We start from the raw sequence: 19,416 nt of genomic DNA, 5'->3' as shown, positions 1-19,416 counted from the left end.
TCTTTAGCACAGTATCCCTGAACTACTATATGTGTCTGGTAAAAAATGGTAAACAATGGGTGAAAAAAATGGGTCATTTTTAGATGGATGCAATTACAAGCACTTTTGAGAATTGGATTTAGCCAACTTTCCTATTATGTCATTTTTAAACCTGAACAGAGCTTGTTTGTTTTGCTTTTTTTTTTAAAGGTGCAATTATTAACTATTAAAGTACACGCTTACTAACAATGCGTTTTGCAGCTATCAGTTCCAAAGCGAGACAGACACCTCATTAAGGTTCATATGTTCTTTAATAGTTGTTGGTTGTAGTGCTCATTTCAGTTGCTGTCAAACACTGAGATTACCCCGGTGATAAAATATTTTCAACAACAGTTTATTTGATACGAGGTTGACAAAGCTAGTTTTACATATTTATTAGTTCTTCTTTTGTAGTGAGAATGATGTTTACAGTCGCCTCTCTGTGGGACAGGTCTGGGGGATTTAGGGCAAACTAACAGACATCAAACTTTTCTGAACTTAAATGTACAACAACTTTTAGGGCTTTTAAAGTTTTAAATCTTTCAACTTAAGAAAAAAAATGAAAACACACATTTTTGTTTACAGGCAGATTCAACCTAAATAACAGGAAAATAACAACAAATTATCAACAGGAAGTTAGCTATCATCAGCATAAAGTGAAATAAAAAATACATTCTCTCCATTCACAGACACCCAATCATTCTGCTGTCCTCATTTCTGCGACATCATTTTCACAAACTCTGTTAAGAGAACACAGAGGATGTTGATTAGCTCTTTTAGGTTTAAAGCAAACTGAGAACAGTTAGCTTGGACAACCCCACGCTCCATATTCTCTCTTTTGGCACTGAGCATAAATAACGAGTGAAATCACTTCCTGCCAAATGAAAAATCCTGTATGTGCAAACTACAATCAAATACATTTTTTTTAAAGGTTGACTTCTAATCATGGCAAAGATCTTTGATTGTAAAAGCAGCAACAGCACTGGGGAAACTAACAACCTTAATTGTGCCCACTGAGCTTTTATTAACACTTTTACACTGTAACCATTTATTTGACCAGTGTTGATCAACTTCCTGTTCCTGCAGTGAAAATTCACTAACTCAACTTATCGACTGCAGAGGTTTATATATCAATAATATATAATATATAATATAAGGCTATAAAAAGGTTTCATGTCTGTTGGCACGTATGTATCTTACCCTCAAAGTCAACAGTTCCGTCTCCATTGTTGTCAGCTTCTCTGACCACTGCGTCTATTTCCTTTTCACAGGTATGCTCTCCTAATAACTTCATCATGGCATGTCTCAGCTCATCAGATGTGATTGAACCATCGCCATCAATATCAAACTGTAGGAAAGAAGAACATTGCAAAGCTTTAAGGCAAAGGGTTTCATATTCTAATCATAACACAATGTTTGACCAGTTGTTTGCTTCCGAAGTATGTTCATGTAACATCCACCATGGGGTGCCAAAGACCAAAAAGAGAGAATAAGTATGTTGAGCTCACCTCTCTGAATGCCTCTTTAAGTTCCTTCAGACCAATCATCCCTGCAGTTTCAGCAAGAAGCTTGGGGGTCATAAGTTCCACAAAGTCCTCAAAGTCCACGCGTCCCCCCACTGTGAGGAAACAAATGATATTACTCCTATCAGCAGACAGCAGTTTAAAATACCAAGTTTGATTGTCACGGGTAATTCCAAACAAATGTGCCGGTGTTCATGTGGTCGTTCCCAACGTCTGTTTTCATAGTAGAAATGTGAAAATATGCTTTGTCTCACGAGACTTTTTGTGAAACTACAAAGGCTTGCAGATGTTTTGTTAATATTGTGAAACATAGTTTGGCAGAAACTACATGAAGTTTTCAAACCCACAGTAGTACTGAAGAGATAATGCATGATAGGAAAAATTCACATCACCCCGGCATCACACTTATTTTCTATACGACAATACTTCACATAACGCACTGAAAAGGGGAACTACTACAAAATAAAAGAACGTATTCTTTTTGTCATTAGTTCATCAGCCCATCATGATTCGCAGCCATAAAGCACTAAGGGACTTGATTACTCACAGTTCATGTTGATGTTTTGACTCAGTTCAATGAGCTCCATTTCAGTCGGCATGTAACCCATCGTCCTCATCAGGTTCCCCAAGTCCTTACAGCTTATGAAGCCATCCTTGTCTTTATCAAACTCCACAAAAGCTTCACGTAACTCTTGAGAAAACATGGACACATGATTCAAATGGATTGTGATTACAATATAAAATAAGTTGATGAATATTTTACGGCGCTCTCAAAGCATGAAAACAAAAGTTACCTTCAATCTCATCGGGTGTAAGAGATCTTTTCTGCAAAACAATTACGACACAGATTGAAAATCACATGTTAATATGTTTCAGATACAGTATTTCATTTCCATAAAATGTTTCCACATGTATCTTGTTTCCTTCTGCCCTCTTAAAAGCCTCAAACATTATGAATATGTGCCACAGTTAAGGATACAAAACACACTTGTGGACATGTTCAGTTGCCCTATGTCAATGAGATTGAATTGCCAATTTTCTTTTTCTTTTATACAAGTTCACTACAATATTTTTAATACAAAATACGACTGTAAATGTGAAATAACAGTCACTCTGGCATGAATTATGTATAATAAATACATTTTTGCATGGAGAAGTCTGAGGTGGATCCTGCTGTTAACAGCTTTGTCCTTCATGGTACTCTTGTTACATATGTCACTTTCTTTCTGCTGTTTGTTATTTTCCATCAGGCTTTTGAATTTTGTTTCTTACACTTTATCATGTCAGAGAAATAGCTTGAATCTACTTGGAATTAAGGAATCCTTTGATGGTAATATAAAAAAAAATAAGTGACTAAAACATATCTGAAAACATGTACATTTTAGCAGCTGCTGTTCTGTCTGCAGGAAGGATGCAGGAATATGATGTTTTGCAGCTCACATTTCAGTTTCTGTAAATACGTCATCTGTTAAATCCTTGCTCAAAACTGCGTGCGGCGTGCAACCTATGTAACCAAAGTTTGATGAATATATAATATAAAGGTTTTCTTTTTGTGTTCTGAAATTAAAGAAGGAGCACAAACTGACAAAGAATCAATGCATCTGCCGAATCCACCAAATATAAAGTTTGCCCTTGCAATTTTACACAAGAATGGGACTTTTCCTTCAATCTTCTTTCTCGATTTAACCAAAAATAACATTTAGAAATCTCTGAAGGAAACTACTAAAATAACTTCTATAAACTCTACAAAGGTACAAACAGTAGAAACAAACAATTCCCACTTACTTTTCTGCTCGTTCCTCCTCTGAGAAAGATGCAGGCTTGTTTAAGACTCATGATGACAGTTTTAGTCGAGGTCCTGGGCTATATGTTGCTGTATCAATCAGTTTCTTTTTTCTCTGTGCGAGCATGTGTGTGTGTAAACCCTGATCAGTGGGGATCTGTGGATGGCAGAGAGGAGGGATGAGGTCTCATATGGATTATCTCTGCAGCTTTGGTCAGGAAAATAAAGACAGGCTTAAAGCTGTGCATCTACATATTTTTATATACAGTTAAACACTAGTTTTGTATTTACATGATTTTGAATAAACAATAAATGCATCTTAATGTTATAAACACATCTTACTGGAACACAAAATGTGAACTTTGTGCTCGAGATAAAAATAGCTATGTTACCTCATTTTTTATTTCAGGCCTTATTCATTTGGAAAAAGGAAAACGAAGCAGAATCCATATCTGTCACATCTGTTTGCTTTCCGTCTGCACTTTGTGGGCTCCGTTTATCCTTTCATTGATGCCGCTTTAGTAAACGACTGGATAAGGCTTTCTCGCCGACATCACTAAATGAAACAACACACAATACAACAGATGGGAAAGTGAAGAGGGGAAGACTGTTTCTGTTCTAGAACTACTCAAAGGATTGTGAAATAAATGCCCCTGTGGATGGATTCTTTTTGGATGGTGTTAATAATTTAAATGGTGGTGTTTATAAGTGATCTGGTTATTAAAACATGACTGGAGCACTCAGAATGCCTGTTTACCCTGTTTTCATATCACTATATACTGTACATTATAAACATATTACATAACCACATACGTTGGCATGGGCGGAATTAAAGGTTCTGCACAATTTAAGATATTACATCCACACGCAATGACGACATTTTAAGCTGAATTACTTGCTGCTTTGCATGAGAGGCCCATGAATGTTATAAATAAGCACATTTGATTAAACCAACAACAAGAAAAAAACACTCAAATATAGTGAATTTATTCTGTGTGTATGTACTGAATGTAAACAGGATATAGATTATTGGACATCATGGGCAGGATGTCAGATAATGCCATGAAATCACTTTTTCTATCTTTTTACATAACAACATTCATCCTGGTCACATAGAGTACATTCAGCACACACAGACAGATTACATTAGTTGTAAAGTTGTAAAATAGAGATGTTAATGGAAGTTGTGTTTCATGTGGAGTAACATCATTCTTATGCTTGGAAAATATACGAAGACAGAAGTGCTGAATACGTTTTGTCCCTTTAAGGAAACTGTGTTAGATATGATACAGTATCATGATGATGCTTAACAGGAATATTAGAAGAGTTAGAGCGAACAAGGAAAAAAGTGATAAATGGAGGATATGTTAATGTAATGCATTGCAAGAGTCCTGCAACAAAAACTAAGTGCCTATAATAGTTAATAATTAAAACCTATGGTATTTAATTTCTTGAGGGGTATTTTTAGAGGTTTTGACTGATCACAAAAGTTACTTATCAAAGTCAAAGTGTTTCCTGTTGTATTTGTCTGCCGCCTGTTTCCTTGCTGATACAAATAATTTTCAGACACGCCTGATGAATTTTTAAAAACAGGAACATTTTAAAAAGTTTTAAAACCTGTATAGAAAAATAACAAGGTAGACATTTCAGAGAGTCCACGCTTGGTGCTGTAAAAAATATCATATAATACTTTACTTTACTTTAATACATTAAATGAATAAAGAGAAATAACAACACGATGTGAAACTACCAGCTGGGGTTGTGGTCTGAGACTTCATCATTTTCACCAACATGTGCTCTTCTCTGTTAAATATATTCTCTAATCTCTAATTGTTTAACCATGTTTGAGAGCGACACATTAAGCACATAGTGAATTAATTAACAGGTGTTTGTCTTGAAGCTGTCAGTGAATGCAAACATTTAATAGCAAAAGACAAATGAGCTTAGCACAGAAAATGTAGGTCTAATCAGTGTTTTTATGACCATTTCATTTATTATCCTTTTCATTAAAAAACAGCTCCTAAAGTGCTTAAAAAGCAGATTCAACATCATTGTTAAAAGTCAATAAAAGTCCAATTTTAACCATTACCTGCCGCGTCTCTAACTTTGTCGAGGGTTTGAAACATCGTGTCACAGAAGATAAAGCAGCAGAAGATCAATATTCAATAGAATCTTTATACATCTTAAGCCATAACGAATCACCTTATTTGGACGCGTAGAGCAGCTTTATGCATATTTCAGGGTTAAATACTTATTGAACTGCATGACATAAAGCAATGTTCTGTTAATGATAATCCTCCAGGTACAAGCTTTAACGAGCAGATACTGTGATGATCACTTGGGTTTCTCTCAGCACTGCTGGCGACAAATTAAAAGAGAAAGTTTGGCCCTAAATAAATTACTTCTACTATTATTGATTCTAAATGAAAAGTGGTCGTTATATATTGAAGTCATCTGCTTTTCTGAACATTAATATTGACCCTTTAGATAATTGTGCTATCATATTTCATGTGTCTTTGCTCATAGGCAGCTTTTGGTTTTGGTTCATGTAACATGAAAGTCCCTTTGTGGGTCTAAAGTAAGATTAATTCTGGGTAAAAAAAATAAAATAATAATAATTACGTCACTCGCTCGAGGGTTGGGAGAGAGTGTTTTAAAAGTATTCATATTGGATATTATAAAGCCTACTTACGTTTGTATTCAATTTGTTATACATGTTTTTTACATTAGACATATTTGTGTGATATAAGATCGAAAACAGAGCAACTATCTTGTTGCCAAAATTCTGATACATCAAATTTCAACTTATTAAGATTCTTAATAATATCTGTAAATTAAGTAGGAATCTAAACTGATTCATTTCATAAGAGTAAAAAATGATCATGTAATTTATTTCATATATCTTACGTAAACACTGGAGGGCAGTATGTGTCCAGTTTCTCCTCTCTGTTCTCACTGACTGAAACTGAAACTCAACACTTCAATTACATTTTTGGGTTTTGTCAAACAGGTTTCAGTTCCTGAGCAGCCGTTTAGTTTCTCTGGCTGTCTGTTTGCTCAAACATCTGCCAACACTGAAACCATCAGAAGGTCTTCATGCAAACCTGCAGCTACGTTTTCATGCTATTTACAGGATCCTGAAACACACTCAGAAAGTTATTCTTTACAGTAAGTACACGAAAGATGAATAACTGAATACTTCAGTTACACAAACTTAATCATGATTATATTGTTTTGTAATGTAGTTTTAAGTAACATGTTTTCCATTAACTTAATATTCACATTCACAATAGGGGCTATAATCCATAATAAGCTTTGTAATTAATAGTATGTTTTATTTGTACGGTTGTGTGTCCGGCCGGCTGTTTTGACCGTGATGGTCACACATATTCAAATATGCAGTCACAGCAAAACGTTTTCTGAACTAAATAAAAAAGTACTGCAACTAATCTATTTATTAGTGCAGAAAAACTGTGTCCACATGTTTTCAAGTCAAATGTTTTCATATGCGTATTTGTGAAGCAGTAATTGGCAATGAAACTCTAAATTCTACATCAAATTAGTTTTATTGTGATGTCTCAAATTCACAGTGTCCTCTGGCAATCATGAGAAAAATACAGAAAAACATAATTCTACATAGAGAACATCACAAACAAACAGCTAAGTGACGGCACGGAAGTGACTCCTGAACAGTGATAAGTTTCTGCAAATATTAAGAACTAAATCCTAAAAACATATCTCAGTCAGTCAGTGAGTTCAACACATCTGAAATACTGAAGATGTTGATTTTACAGCAAAGGAGAAAATGTTAATCATCTGTTTACATTGTTAAAATATGAATTGAGAGTTCTTTATAGGAGGAGTCGATGCAAAACTTTGATGTCTGACAGAGAACAGTGGACACACAGTTTAACATGATGGACTACAGGACAGGACTGCTGCTGTTAACTGTCTGCTGGGCAGGTGAAGATCATCACTATATTCATGTTACATAGCGTATATATCTGTCAGCAGCTGATTTCACTTGATGTTTTTATCCTCTCTCCAGGTGTTGATGCTCAGACTCTGACACAATCTGAACCAGTGGTTAAACGTCCTGGAGAATCCCACAGTCTGACCTGTTACGCCTATGGATTCACACTCAGTGACTACTGGATGCACTGGGTCAGACAGGCTCCTGGAAAAGGACTGGAGTGGATCGCTTACATCAGCAGCGGTGGTGGTAGCAGCATCTACTACTCTCAGTCAGTTCAAGGCCGGTTCACCATCTCCAGAGACGACAGCAGACAGCAGCTGTATCTGCAGATGAACAGTCTGCAGACTGAAGATTCGGCTGTTTATTATTGTGCTCAATGAATCTGTCTGCAACTCTGGACCTGAAAGTTCCTGCTGTCTGCGCCTCTCCAATCTGTCCTCCTGTTTAGCTCTTGGCTCTGCTACAACCTCTTCCCCAAGGAATGGCATTAGCTGCAATGTGTCTATCTAATTGTCTAGTGTGCTTGGTAGTGAGGCTGTTGCTGACACTTCCTCAGGTGCAATGTGAGGGTCTGCCTGCTGTGCTCCTGAACACACTGCTGGCAGTCGTACAGAGACTGGAGCAACTGCAACCTGCTTTGCCTTGAAACGAGTTACTGCACCACAGAATATTTCCCATACTGTAGTGAATGAGATCATACAAGACTGGCAAATCTGAACCTAGCAGGATGGGACAGGTGAAGACCATCACTATATTCATGTTACATAGCGTATATATCTGTCAGCAGCTGATTTCACTTGATGTTTTTATCCTCTCTCCAGGTGTTGATGGTCAGACTCTGACACAATCTGAACCAGTGGTTAAACGTCCTGGAGAATCCCACAGACTGACCTGTTACGCCTATGGATTCACACTCAGTGGCTACCATGGGTTGGATCAGACAGGCTCCTGGAAAAGGACTGGAGTGGATCGCCTGGATTAGCACTGGTAGTAGCGGCAAATCCTACTCTCAGTCAGTTGAAGGCCGGTTCACCATCTCCAGAGACAACAGCATACAGCAGCTGTATCTGCAGATGAACCGTCTGAAGACTGAAGACACTGCTGTGTATTACTGTGCCAGAGAGCCACAGTGAGAGACAATAACAGGAGAGTCGTGCAAAAACTACTTCCTCTATTTACCACCTCTGAACATATTCAGTCGTCTCAGCACTGATACTGACTGTGATTAACTATAAATGATAAAAATTCTGAGTTGTGATTTAATGTCTTTTTTATCTAATTTGACTGAAATTGGTTATTTTTAAAAGAGACATAAATGTAATTGAAGATTAAGAAAATAAATGTGTGTGATGTAAAAAGATTATTTCTTTTTTTATACAATGCTGCTGAATAAATTATTTGTATGAGTGTAACTGTGTCTACATGTCATCAGTACATAGCGTATATATCTGTCAGCAGCTGATTTCACTTGATGTTTTTATCCTCTCTCCAGGTGTTGATGGTCAGACTCTGACACAATCTGAACCAGTGGTTAAACGTCCTGGAGAATCCCACAGACTGACCTGTACAGGCTCTGGATTCTCATTCAGAGACTACAGCATGCATTGGATCAGACAGGCTCCTGGAAAAGGACTGGAGTGGATCGCTTTCGTACACACTGGTGGTAGCCTCAAACACTACTCTCAGTCAGTTGAAGGCCGGTTCACCATCTCCAGAGACAACAGCAGACAGCAGCTGTATCTGCAGATGAACAGTCTGAAGACTGAAGACACTGCTGTGTATTACTGTGCCAGAGAGCCACAGTGAGAGACAATAACAGGAGAGTCATAGACATTTGAACACAGAGAAGATTAAAAACAACAGACAAGTGATACAAGCGACTCCTGTTCAAATAAAATGTCATTAAATATTTGATTGTAGATTAAATATTGAGATTGTTCAACACGTTGTGAAAATTGAAGTGTTTTATATTCAGGAATAAAAGAAGGAGATTTATTTTATGTTCCAGAGAATGAGGAAACTAAATGATCATTTTCTACATGAAGTTTTCTTGCTTTGCCCGACCACACTGCAGTTAGAACAGAGGAAACATGATGATCAAATATGACTAAATATGTCGAGACCACACAAAGAAAATCTCCCACCTGCCCCCAAAACACTCCTTTTCTCCCTGTGAGGAGGAGTCAATGCAAACTGTGATGTCTTCCTCCTCTACTTATGTGACTGCAGAGAGGAGGACAGAGAACAGTGGACACACAGTTTAACATGATGGACTACAGGACAGGACTGCTGCTGTTAACTGTCTGCTGGGCAGGTGAAGATCATCACTATATTCAGGTTACATAGCGTATATATCTGTCAGCAGCTGATTTCACTTGATGTTTTTATCCTCTCTCCAGGTGTTGATGGTCAGAATCTGACACAATCTGAACCAGTGGTTAAACGTCCTGGAGAATCCCACAGACTGACCTGTACAGGCTCTGGATTCACACTCAGTGACTACTGGATGCACTGGGTCAGACAGGCTCCTGGAAAAGGACTGGAGTGGATCGCTTACATCAGCAGCGGTGGTGGTAGCAGCATCTACTACTCTCAGTCAGTTCAAGGCCGGTTCACCATCTCCAGAGACGACAGCACACAGCAGCTGTATCTGCAGATGAACAGTCTGAAGACTGAAGATTCGGCTGTTTATTATTGTGCTCAATGACTGGAGAGGGCTGAGCAGCTGTACAGGTCCTACAGAACTGTGTGGTGTTTGGGTCTGTGGGACCCGTTTTCAATGTTGACCAAAAGAAAAATGGTAATATATATTTGATATGTTAAATATTTCATTCTAAATTGATTGACTAATGTTTTAATATCTATATTTAACATTAAACACATTTTCATAAAGAAAACTCACTTTTAAAAGGGCCAAAGAAATCACAACCATCTGAAGCAGACATTTAATACAAATGCTCAACAACCTGGCAAATTAAGACACAAAGTCTGTCTCAAAAGGTGATATTAAAGATCTTACAAGATGAACTTGAGAGCACAATATAAATATGATGAACTTTAGGGACTTCACGGGTATCTTACATGTGGACACGGCCAACGGGAAGTCACATGTTTGACTTTTGGAGACACAAGAGATCATGTTTGCAAGAGATGCTGGGCAAATGCTAAGTTCTCAAAGCTATATCCCTTGCCAAGGCTAGTTTATTAGCTGGCTTAGAAGCTAGCATTAAATAATGTTTCCCAAAGGATACATTTTTCATAAATGCTGAGTAATATTTGAAATGTTACAACTGAGTGTGTTATGACAATATCACATGTAAAGCAAAGGTAATTTCAAGGCATGTTTTCAGTCTGCAGATATAAAAGCAGTGAACACAATCTTCTAAACCAACAAGACCCCGAGATACTTCAACACCTTCTAATATCTCACTTCCCGCCCGAAGGAAGCACTCTGTTTTCCGACAGACAACCCTGGCCTCAGACTTGAAGGTGCTGACTCTCATCCCAAAAGTTTCACAGGCTGCAAACCGCCCCAGTTACTGCTATAAGTCACAGCTTGATGAAGTAAACAGAACCACATCATCTGCAAGAAGCAGAGATGCAATTGTGAGGTCCCCAAAGTGGACACTCTCCTTCCCCCGGCTCCTTGAAATCTTTTCCATGAAAATCACAAAAAGAAGCTGTGACAAGGGGCAATCCAGTCAAACTTGAACTTGTTGTGTTCCTCAAACCATTCCTGAACCATTTCTGCAGTGTGGCAGGGCGCATTTTACTGCTGAGAGAGGCCAAAATAACCTCCGTACACCTGCACATTTTTTCTGCTTCCAACACATCAAATTTGAGGACAAAATGTTCACTTAATTCCTAACCCACCCGCTGACAGGAACCATTGTAATGCGATTATCAGTGTTATTCACATCACCTGTCAGTGGTCATAATGTTATGGCTGATTGGTGAATATTAAATGACCCTTGGCTGCTTGATCTCGAGGAACTTTAGTAACAGATCAAGTCTGTTCCAGCTGTACGTTCTGGTGAGGAGGAGTCAATGCAAAACTCAGATGTATCATATGTAAAGCAGAGGTGATTTACAGTCATGCTTTCATATAGTCAGAGCAACACTGATGCTTCATATGTTTGACTCTATGCAAACTCAGTGAGCTTCCTTGTTACTCGGCTATAAAAGCTTCACATCAGGCTGTCAGTGGAGTTCACAGCACGTCACTTTAACATAAAGCATGTTTTCTGTAGCTCTGCTGCTGCTGTTGGCAGCTGGATGTGAGTCTCTCTGGATTTGTCAAAGTCAACAGTTCTTCTTTTGCACTTTAACTTGATCATTTCTTACAAAACATGTTCTTTATTTTAACAGGTGTGAAGTGTGAACAGTTGACACAGCCAGCCGCTGTGACTGTGCAGCCAGGTCAACGTCTGACCATCACCTGTCAGGTCTCTTATTCTGTTAGCGACTACTACACAGGCTGGATCAGACAGCCTGCAGGGAAAGCACTGGAGTGGATTGGAATGAGAGCTGGATCCACAACAAGCTACAAAGATTCACTGAAGAACAAGTTCAGTATCGACTTAGACTCTTCCAGCAACACAGCGACTTTAAACGGACAGAATGTGCAGCCTGAAGACACTGCTGTGTATTACTGTGCAGGAGACCCACAATAACACAAACCATCAGCAGAGCTGAACAAAAACCCCTCAGTGCCTGAACACTTGTAACATGAAGTCACCTGAGGAGGAGCCCTAAGACCACTAATGATTTAAAAAACAGATTACTGTTAAGGACAGTGTAGGGATGAGCTAGTTATTAAGGCTCAAAAATGTATCAAAAATCCAAAAAGTGCAGTCCAAGTGAATTTATTTGAAGTGAAAAATCCAATCATGTGCAGCAATATTTACAGTGCAGGCCTGGTCCAAATACAAAAACTTGAGAAATTATAATTATACTTAAATAACAAAAGAATCAGTGAAACAAAGAAACTCTATACAAGGCTTAAAGTCTGGTCTCTTGCAGCTTTAAACACTGTGACTCACTTCACCTCAGACAACCCAACTCCTGCCACAACTCAGCTGCGTCAAGGACCTCCAGCCTTCTCTTTTATAAGAGCTGGGTGATAACTACTGACAATTCAAAACCAATGAACTAAAAGGAGCTATATACGCAGTCTTCTACATAACAAAACATGCAATAACAATGTACAGCGTACCAAACACATTTGAAGTAAGTTAATATTCAAAATGCTTTTAAAAGGCTACCTGCTTAGCTGTCACTTCTCTCAGAGGGAAAACCTCAGGGTATGGTGGCATGGTCACTATTGAGCAGGGTAAACTTCTTTCCTGCTTGGCTCCTCTTAACTGGACCCACTACGTCTACTCCTATGCACTCAAAATGGGTACTTATGACAGGAAGTTGAACAAGAGGGACCAGGGCAAGGTCAATGGGCAATGAACCTGTCTGCAACTCTGGACCTGAAAGTTCCTGCTGTCTGCGCCTCTCCAATCTGTCCTCCTGTTTAGCTCTTGGCTCTGCTACAACCTCTTCCCCAAGGAATGGCATTAGCTGCAATGTGTCTATCTAATTGTCTAGTGTGCTTGGTAGTGAGGCTGTTGCTGACACTTCCTCAGGTGCAATGTGAGGGTCTGCCTGCTGTGCTCCTGAACACACTGCTGGCAGTCGTACAGAGACTGGAGCAACTGCAACCTGCTTTGCCTTGAAACGAGTTACTGCACCACAGAATATTTCCCATACTGTAGTGAATGAGATCATACAAGACTGGCAAATCTGAACCTAGCAGGATGGGACAGGTGAAGACCATCACTATATTCATGTTACATAGCGTATATATGTGTCAGCAGCTGATTTCACTTGATGTTTTTATCCTCTCTCCAGGTGTTGATGCTCAGACTCTGACACAATCTGGACCAGTGGACGTTTAAGTCCTGGAGAATCCCACAGACTGACCTGTTACGCCTATGGATTCACACTCAGTGGCTACCATGGGTTGGATCAGACAGGCTCCTGGAAAAGGACTGGAGTGGATCGCCTGGATTAGCACTGGTAGTAGCAGCAAATCCTACTCTCAGTCAGTTGAAGGCCGGTTCACCATCTCCAGAGACGACAGCAGACAGCAGCTGTATCTGCAGATGAACAGTCTGAAGACTGAAGACACTGCTGTGTATTACTGTGCCAGAGAGCCACAGTGAGAGACAATAACAGGAGAGTCGTACAAAAACTACTTCCTCTATTTACCACCTCTGAACATATTCAGTCGTCTCAGCACTGATACTGACTGTGATTAACTATAAATGATACAAATTCTGAGTTGTGATTTAATGTCTTTTTTATCTAATTTGACTGAAATTGGTTATTTTTAAAAGAGACATAAATGTAATTGAAGATTAAGAAAATAAATGTGTGTGATGTAAAAAGATTATTTCTTGTTTTATACAATGCTGCTGAATAAATTATTTGTATGAGTGTAACTGTGTCTACATGTCATCAGTACATAGCGTATATATATCTGTCAGCAGCTGATTTCACTTGATGTTTTTATCCTCTCTCCAGGTGTTGATGGTCAGACTCTGACAGAATCTGAACCAGTGGTTAAACGTCCTGGAGAATCCCACAGACTGACATGTACAGCCTCTGGATTCACATTCAGAGACTACAGCATGCATTGGATCAGACAGGCTCCTGGAAAAGGACTGGAGTGGATCGCTTTTGTACACACTGGTGGTAGCCTCAAATACTACTCTCAGTCAGTTGAAGGCCGGTTCACCATCTCCAGAGATGACAGCAGACAGCAGCTGTATCTGCAGATGAACAGTCTGAAGACTGAAGACACTGCTGTGTATTACTGTGCCAGAGAGCCACAGTGAGAGACAATAACAGGAGAGTCATAGACATTTGAACACAGAGAAGATTAAAAACAACAGACAAGTGATACAAGTGACTCCTGTTCAAATAAAATGTCAGTAAATATTTGATTGTAGATTAAATATTGAGATTGTTCAACACGTAGTGAAAATTGAAGTGTTTTATATTCAGGAATAAAAGAAGGAAGATTTGTTTTATGTTCCAGAGAAAGAGGAAACTAAATGATCATTTTCTACATGAAGTTTTCTTGCTTTGCCCGACCACACTGCAGTTAGAACAGAGGAAACATGATGATCACATATGACTAAATATGTCGAGACCACACAAAGAAAATCTCCCACCTGCCCCCAAAACACTCCTTTTCTCCCTGTGAGGAGGAGTCAATGCAAACTGTGATGTCTTCCTCCTCTACTTATGTGACTGCAGAGAGGAGGACAGAGAACAGTGGACACACAGTTTAACATGATGGACTACAGGACAGGACTGCTGCTGTTAACTGTCTGCTGGGCAGGTGAAGATCATCACTATATTCATGTTACATAGCGTATATATCTGTCAGCAGCTGATTTCACTTGATGTTTTTATCCTCTCTCCAGGTGTTGATGCTCAGACTCTGACACAATCTGAACCAGTGGTTAAACGTCCTGGAGAATCCCACAGACTGACCTGTACAGGCTCTGGATTCTCATTCGGCAGCTACTATATGGCCTGGTTCAGACAGGCTCCTGGAAAAGGACTGGAGTGGATCGCTGCTATAAGCACTGATAGTAGCGGCAGCAAATCCTACTCTCAGTCAGTTCAAGGCCGGTTCACCATCTCTAGAGACAACAGCAGACAGCAACTGTATCTGCAGATGAACAGTCTGAAGACTGAAGACACTGCTGTGTATTACTGTGCCAGAGAGCCACAATAACACAAACCATCAGCAGAGATGAACAAAAACCCCTCAGTGCCTGAACACTTGTAACATGAAGCCACCAGAGGAGGAGCCCTCAGACCACTAATGATTATAACAACAGTCTCAGTGGGACAAACAGGCTTTAAACAACCCTGATCGCTGTACGAGAAGCACTGAAGCATGTCGGGCTTTAAAAACATTTCCCCTTCAACAATGAAGAATTAACACTGACGCACATTTGATCAATGAAAGTGTGTTTGTCAGCATGTTGGGACAGTTCATCATGACTCACAGCAACAGCTGCATTTATGTAAATACATCATCAATACGACTGAACAGAGAACTGTACTTTAAAAAGCTCTATCACATTATATTCTGTTTTTCTACATAAACCTACAAATACATCTCCACATAAACTTTTACAAGTTTAAACACATTTTCACTGTATGACTCAAATCAGAGCGGCCCTACAAGTTTGATATATTAACCATCTAGATGGTGACATTTCATAAAAACAGAACAAATAAAAAATGACATTTGTTTATGTTCATTTGAGTATTTTATGTACAATGTGACAATTTCTGTTTGTCCTATTAATTGTCTTTTTCGGTGAGCTGAAGACATTATTCATTGCTAAATATTTATTGTTGCATTAATGTTTATATTTTTTGGCGTTTAAAATCAGTCTCAGTACGAGAGTGAAAATAATAATTCAGTTCTCTTTATAGAAACACTAGATGGCAGTCAGTGTCCAGTCTCTCTCTGCTCTGTTACTGTAATGAGATCTGCTCATCTCATTGTTCTTAAATAACCGACACACAAACCCTGGACTGAAACAGACTTTCATCCTCCTCTGTGAACCCGCTCCACCACAACACAAACACAACATTGAAGTTGCTGGCTCAACAGTTAATGCAGGTTCACGTGTGGACATCGTTGTTGATCACCATCTCAACTTTTCTCGCTCTCTCAAAAATGCAAACGTGAAAAATAAAACAGTTAAAAAAGTAAAAACAGTGGATGACATGTGTCGTCTGTAACTCTCTCTCTCTCTCTGAGGTCATTTCTCCTGTTTGATGAATGTTTTCAGTATTTATCAACAAGTATTTCCAAAATCTGCAAGAAATGCAAATTGATAAATTGATGCACAAGCTCCGCCCATTCTGCCGACACAATATAAATCCCTCATAGTGGAGGAGAAGAGCTCACATCAGTCCAGCTTCATCATCAGCCATGTTCTCTGTAGCTCTGCTGCTGCTGCTGACAGCTGGATCCTGTGAGCAGCTTTAAACTAATAAACACATTAGAAACAGGGAATAATCAGATGAATGATGGAGATCATGTTGGTTTGTGTTTCCACAGGTGTGAACAGTATCGACCTCATCCAGCCAGACTCAATGGTTGTGCAGCCTGGACAGTCTTTGACCATCACCTGTCAGGTCTCTGGTTATACTTTGACTGATGACAGTTATGCAACAGGTTGGATCAGACAGCGTGAAGGGAAAGGACTGGAGTGGATTTGTTATCGATGGGGAGGAGGAGACTTTCGCCAGAATAATGCTCTGAAGAACAAGTTCAGCTACCGCACACACACTTCAACGAGCTCGGTTACACTAACTGGACAGAATGTGCAGCCTGAAGACACAGCTGTGTATTACTGTGTGCGAGTCAGCTCCACTGTGATACAAACCACCAACACACCTGCACAAAAACTCAGGGCCTCAGCTACCTCACTAAATGTTTATCAGAATCAGAATCAGGTTTATTGCCAAGTAGGTTCACACATACAAGGAATTTCTTTTGGTGGTTTTGGTGCAGAACCATTAACACAGAACTAGAATAAAATAAGTAAAAGACTTAAATATAATAAGATAAAAAACAGGCAATAATAATACAAATATAAAAAGCAATACGTATAATACAAAATATGTACAACAGGTGTTTATTAAAAATTAAAAACTGTACATATGTGCAGGATATGGGGCCTTGTTGACGAGGCTGGCAGCAGAGGAGAAGAAAGTGTTCCTGTGTCGGGAGGTTTTGGTCCTGATGGAGCGCAGCCTCTTGCCAGAGGGGAGGGTCTCAAAGAGACTGTGTCTGAGGTGAGAGGGGTCGGCCACAATCTTACCTGCACACCTCAGGGTCCTGGAGGTGTACAGGTCCTCGAGAGATGGCAGATTGCAGCCAATCACCCTCTCTGCAGAACGGATGATACGCTGCAGCCTGCCCTTGTCCCTGGCAGTAGCAGCAGCGTACCAGACGGTGATGGAGCAGGTGAGGATGGACTCAACGATGGTGCACTTCTACACCACCTACACATCGTCTTTGGCAGGTTGAACTTCTTCAGCTGCCGCAGGAAGTACATCCTCTGCTGTCCCTTTTTGGATGAGGGAGCCGATGTTCAGCTCCCACTTGAGGTCCTGGCTGATGATGGTCCACAGTGGAACAGTAGAGTCACTGATGCTGATGGGGGGCGGGTGTGGCTGCTTTCTTTCTAAAGTCCACAACCATCTCCACTGTCTTCAGAGCATTACACTCCAGGTTGTTATCACCACACCAGGTCACCAGATGGTCAATCTCCCACCTGTAGGCAGACTCATCACCAACCGGAGATGAGTCCAATGAGGGTGGTGTCGTCCGCTTACTTCAGGAGCTTGATGGACTGATGACTGGAGGTGCAGCTGTTGGAGGACAGGGAGAACAGCAGAGGGGAAAGAACGCAGCCTTGAGGGGAGCCGGTGCTGATGGTCCTGGAGTCAGAGACGTGTTTCCCCAGCTTCACATGCTGCCTCCTGTCAGACAGGAAGTGATCCACCTGCAGGTGGAGTCGGGCACGTTCAACTGGGAGAGCTTGTCCTGAAGCAGAGCCGGGATGATCGTGTTGAAGGCAGATCTGAAATCCACAAACAGGATCCTGGCATAGGTTCCTGCCGAGTCCAGATGCTGGAGGATGAAGTGGAGGGCCATGTTGACTGCATTGTCTACAGACCTGTTGACTCTGTAGGCGAACTGCAGGGTCTGTGATGTCCTTGAGGTATGAGAGCACCAGGCGCTCAAAAGACTTCATTACCACAGAGGTCAGGGCGACGAGTCTGTAGTCATTAAGTCCTGTGGTCCTTGAAGTGGGGGGGTTTCGGCTTGTAGCAGGTGAGCTGTCTGAGACCCTTCCAGACTGAGCCAGCATCTCCAGCATCGCCAGCATCTACATAAACATTATAGCTCCCCGTCTCACACTTTTGTAAATCGTCAAGATAAAAACAGGCTCTAAACTGCTGAACCATGAGTTAAAGATCGTCAGTGAGGAGAGAAAGGTGTATTCTCCTTCTCAGCTGGTTCAGTTACTGTATGAATATATAAGTATTTAAGTCGCGGCTCTGTGCTGCAGCGGTTTTTATTCCCTGAGATCAGAAATCGACTAGTTTTTGAAAGAGAAGGACCGACCTCTTCATGAACCGAGTGACCCTCTCTGGTTGGCAGACCTGGCGTTTTTAGTTCATCTGACTGGTCATCTTGACACACTGAACAAGAGCCCACAAGGCAAAGAGCAGTTTGTTCCGCAGCTTTACACACAAATCATCACTGCTCCCACTGAGTGCAACGCTCTTCACATCTTCCCTGCTGTTTTGAAAATGAGCTGCCAGAAAAGAACGAAGGACACAAGCTACAATTTTAGGCCATTTTATTAAAGTCATGGACCACCGAACCCGCCCTCTTTTCTGTCACCTTCCTGAGACATTCATATTCCAACCCTTTGTGCTCAGGAACAAATGAAAACCATTCATGGAAAGCTGTGATGGAGGCTGTTTGTTTCTTTAAGCATATTCAATTACCAAGCATATCTTACCTTCATTGGATTGGTTTCACTAACTTTAATACACGAGAGTTGAGGTATGTTAAAGTCTGCAACTTTGGACCTGAAAGTTCCTGCTGTCTGCGCCTCTCCAATCTGTCCTCCTGTTTAGCTCTTGGCTCTGCTACAACCTCTTCCCCAAGGAATGGCATTAGCTGCAATGTGTCTATCTAATTGTCTAGTGTGCTTGGTAGTGAGGCTGTTGCTGACACTTCCTCAGGTGCAATGTGAGGGTCTGCCTGCTGTGCTCCTGAACACACTGCTGGCAGTCGTACAGAGACTGGAGCAACTGCAACCTGCTTTGCCTTGAAACGAGTTACTGCACCACAGAATATTTCCCATACTGTAGTGAATGAGATCATACAAGACTGGCAAATCTGAACCTAGCAGGATGGGACAGGTGAAGACCATCACTATATTCATGTTACATAGCGTATATATCTGTCAGCAGCTGATTTCACTTGATGTTTTTATCCTCTCTCC

The 19,416-nt window shown here is 40.3% G+C and overlaps 1 protein-coding gene across 1 annotated transcript; it reads right to left on the bottom strand.

Moving 5' to 3' along the window:
- Window positions 1-729: 729 nt before the first annotated feature.
- Window positions 730-3,377, bottom strand: cabp5b (calcium binding protein 5b). Its single transcript, XM_069674492.1, has 6 exons — window positions 3,327-3,377; window positions 2,336-2,366; window positions 2,089-2,232; window positions 1,527-1,636; window positions 1,219-1,366; window positions 730-758 (listed from the first exon to the last, which is right to left on the bottom strand). The coding sequence occupies exons 1-6, from the start codon at window positions 3,375-3,377 to the stop codon at window positions 730-732; spliced, it is 513 nt and encodes a 170-aa protein (XP_069530593.1).
- Between the last annotated feature and the right edge of the window lie 16,039 nt (window positions 3,378-19,416).

Source organism: Semicossyphus pulcher, unplaced genomic scaffold (assembly GCF_022749685.1).
Source record: "Semicossyphus pulcher isolate SPU_LCO1_2020_fin unplaced genomic scaffold, fSemPul1.0.p SCAF_23, whole genome shotgun sequence".
NCBI lineage: Eukaryota > Metazoa > Chordata > Actinopteri > Labriformes > Labridae > Semicossyphus > Semicossyphus pulcher.
The sequence above is the reverse complement of the archived record's forward strand: the minus strand, read 5'-3'. Positions and strand labels throughout refer to the sequence as shown.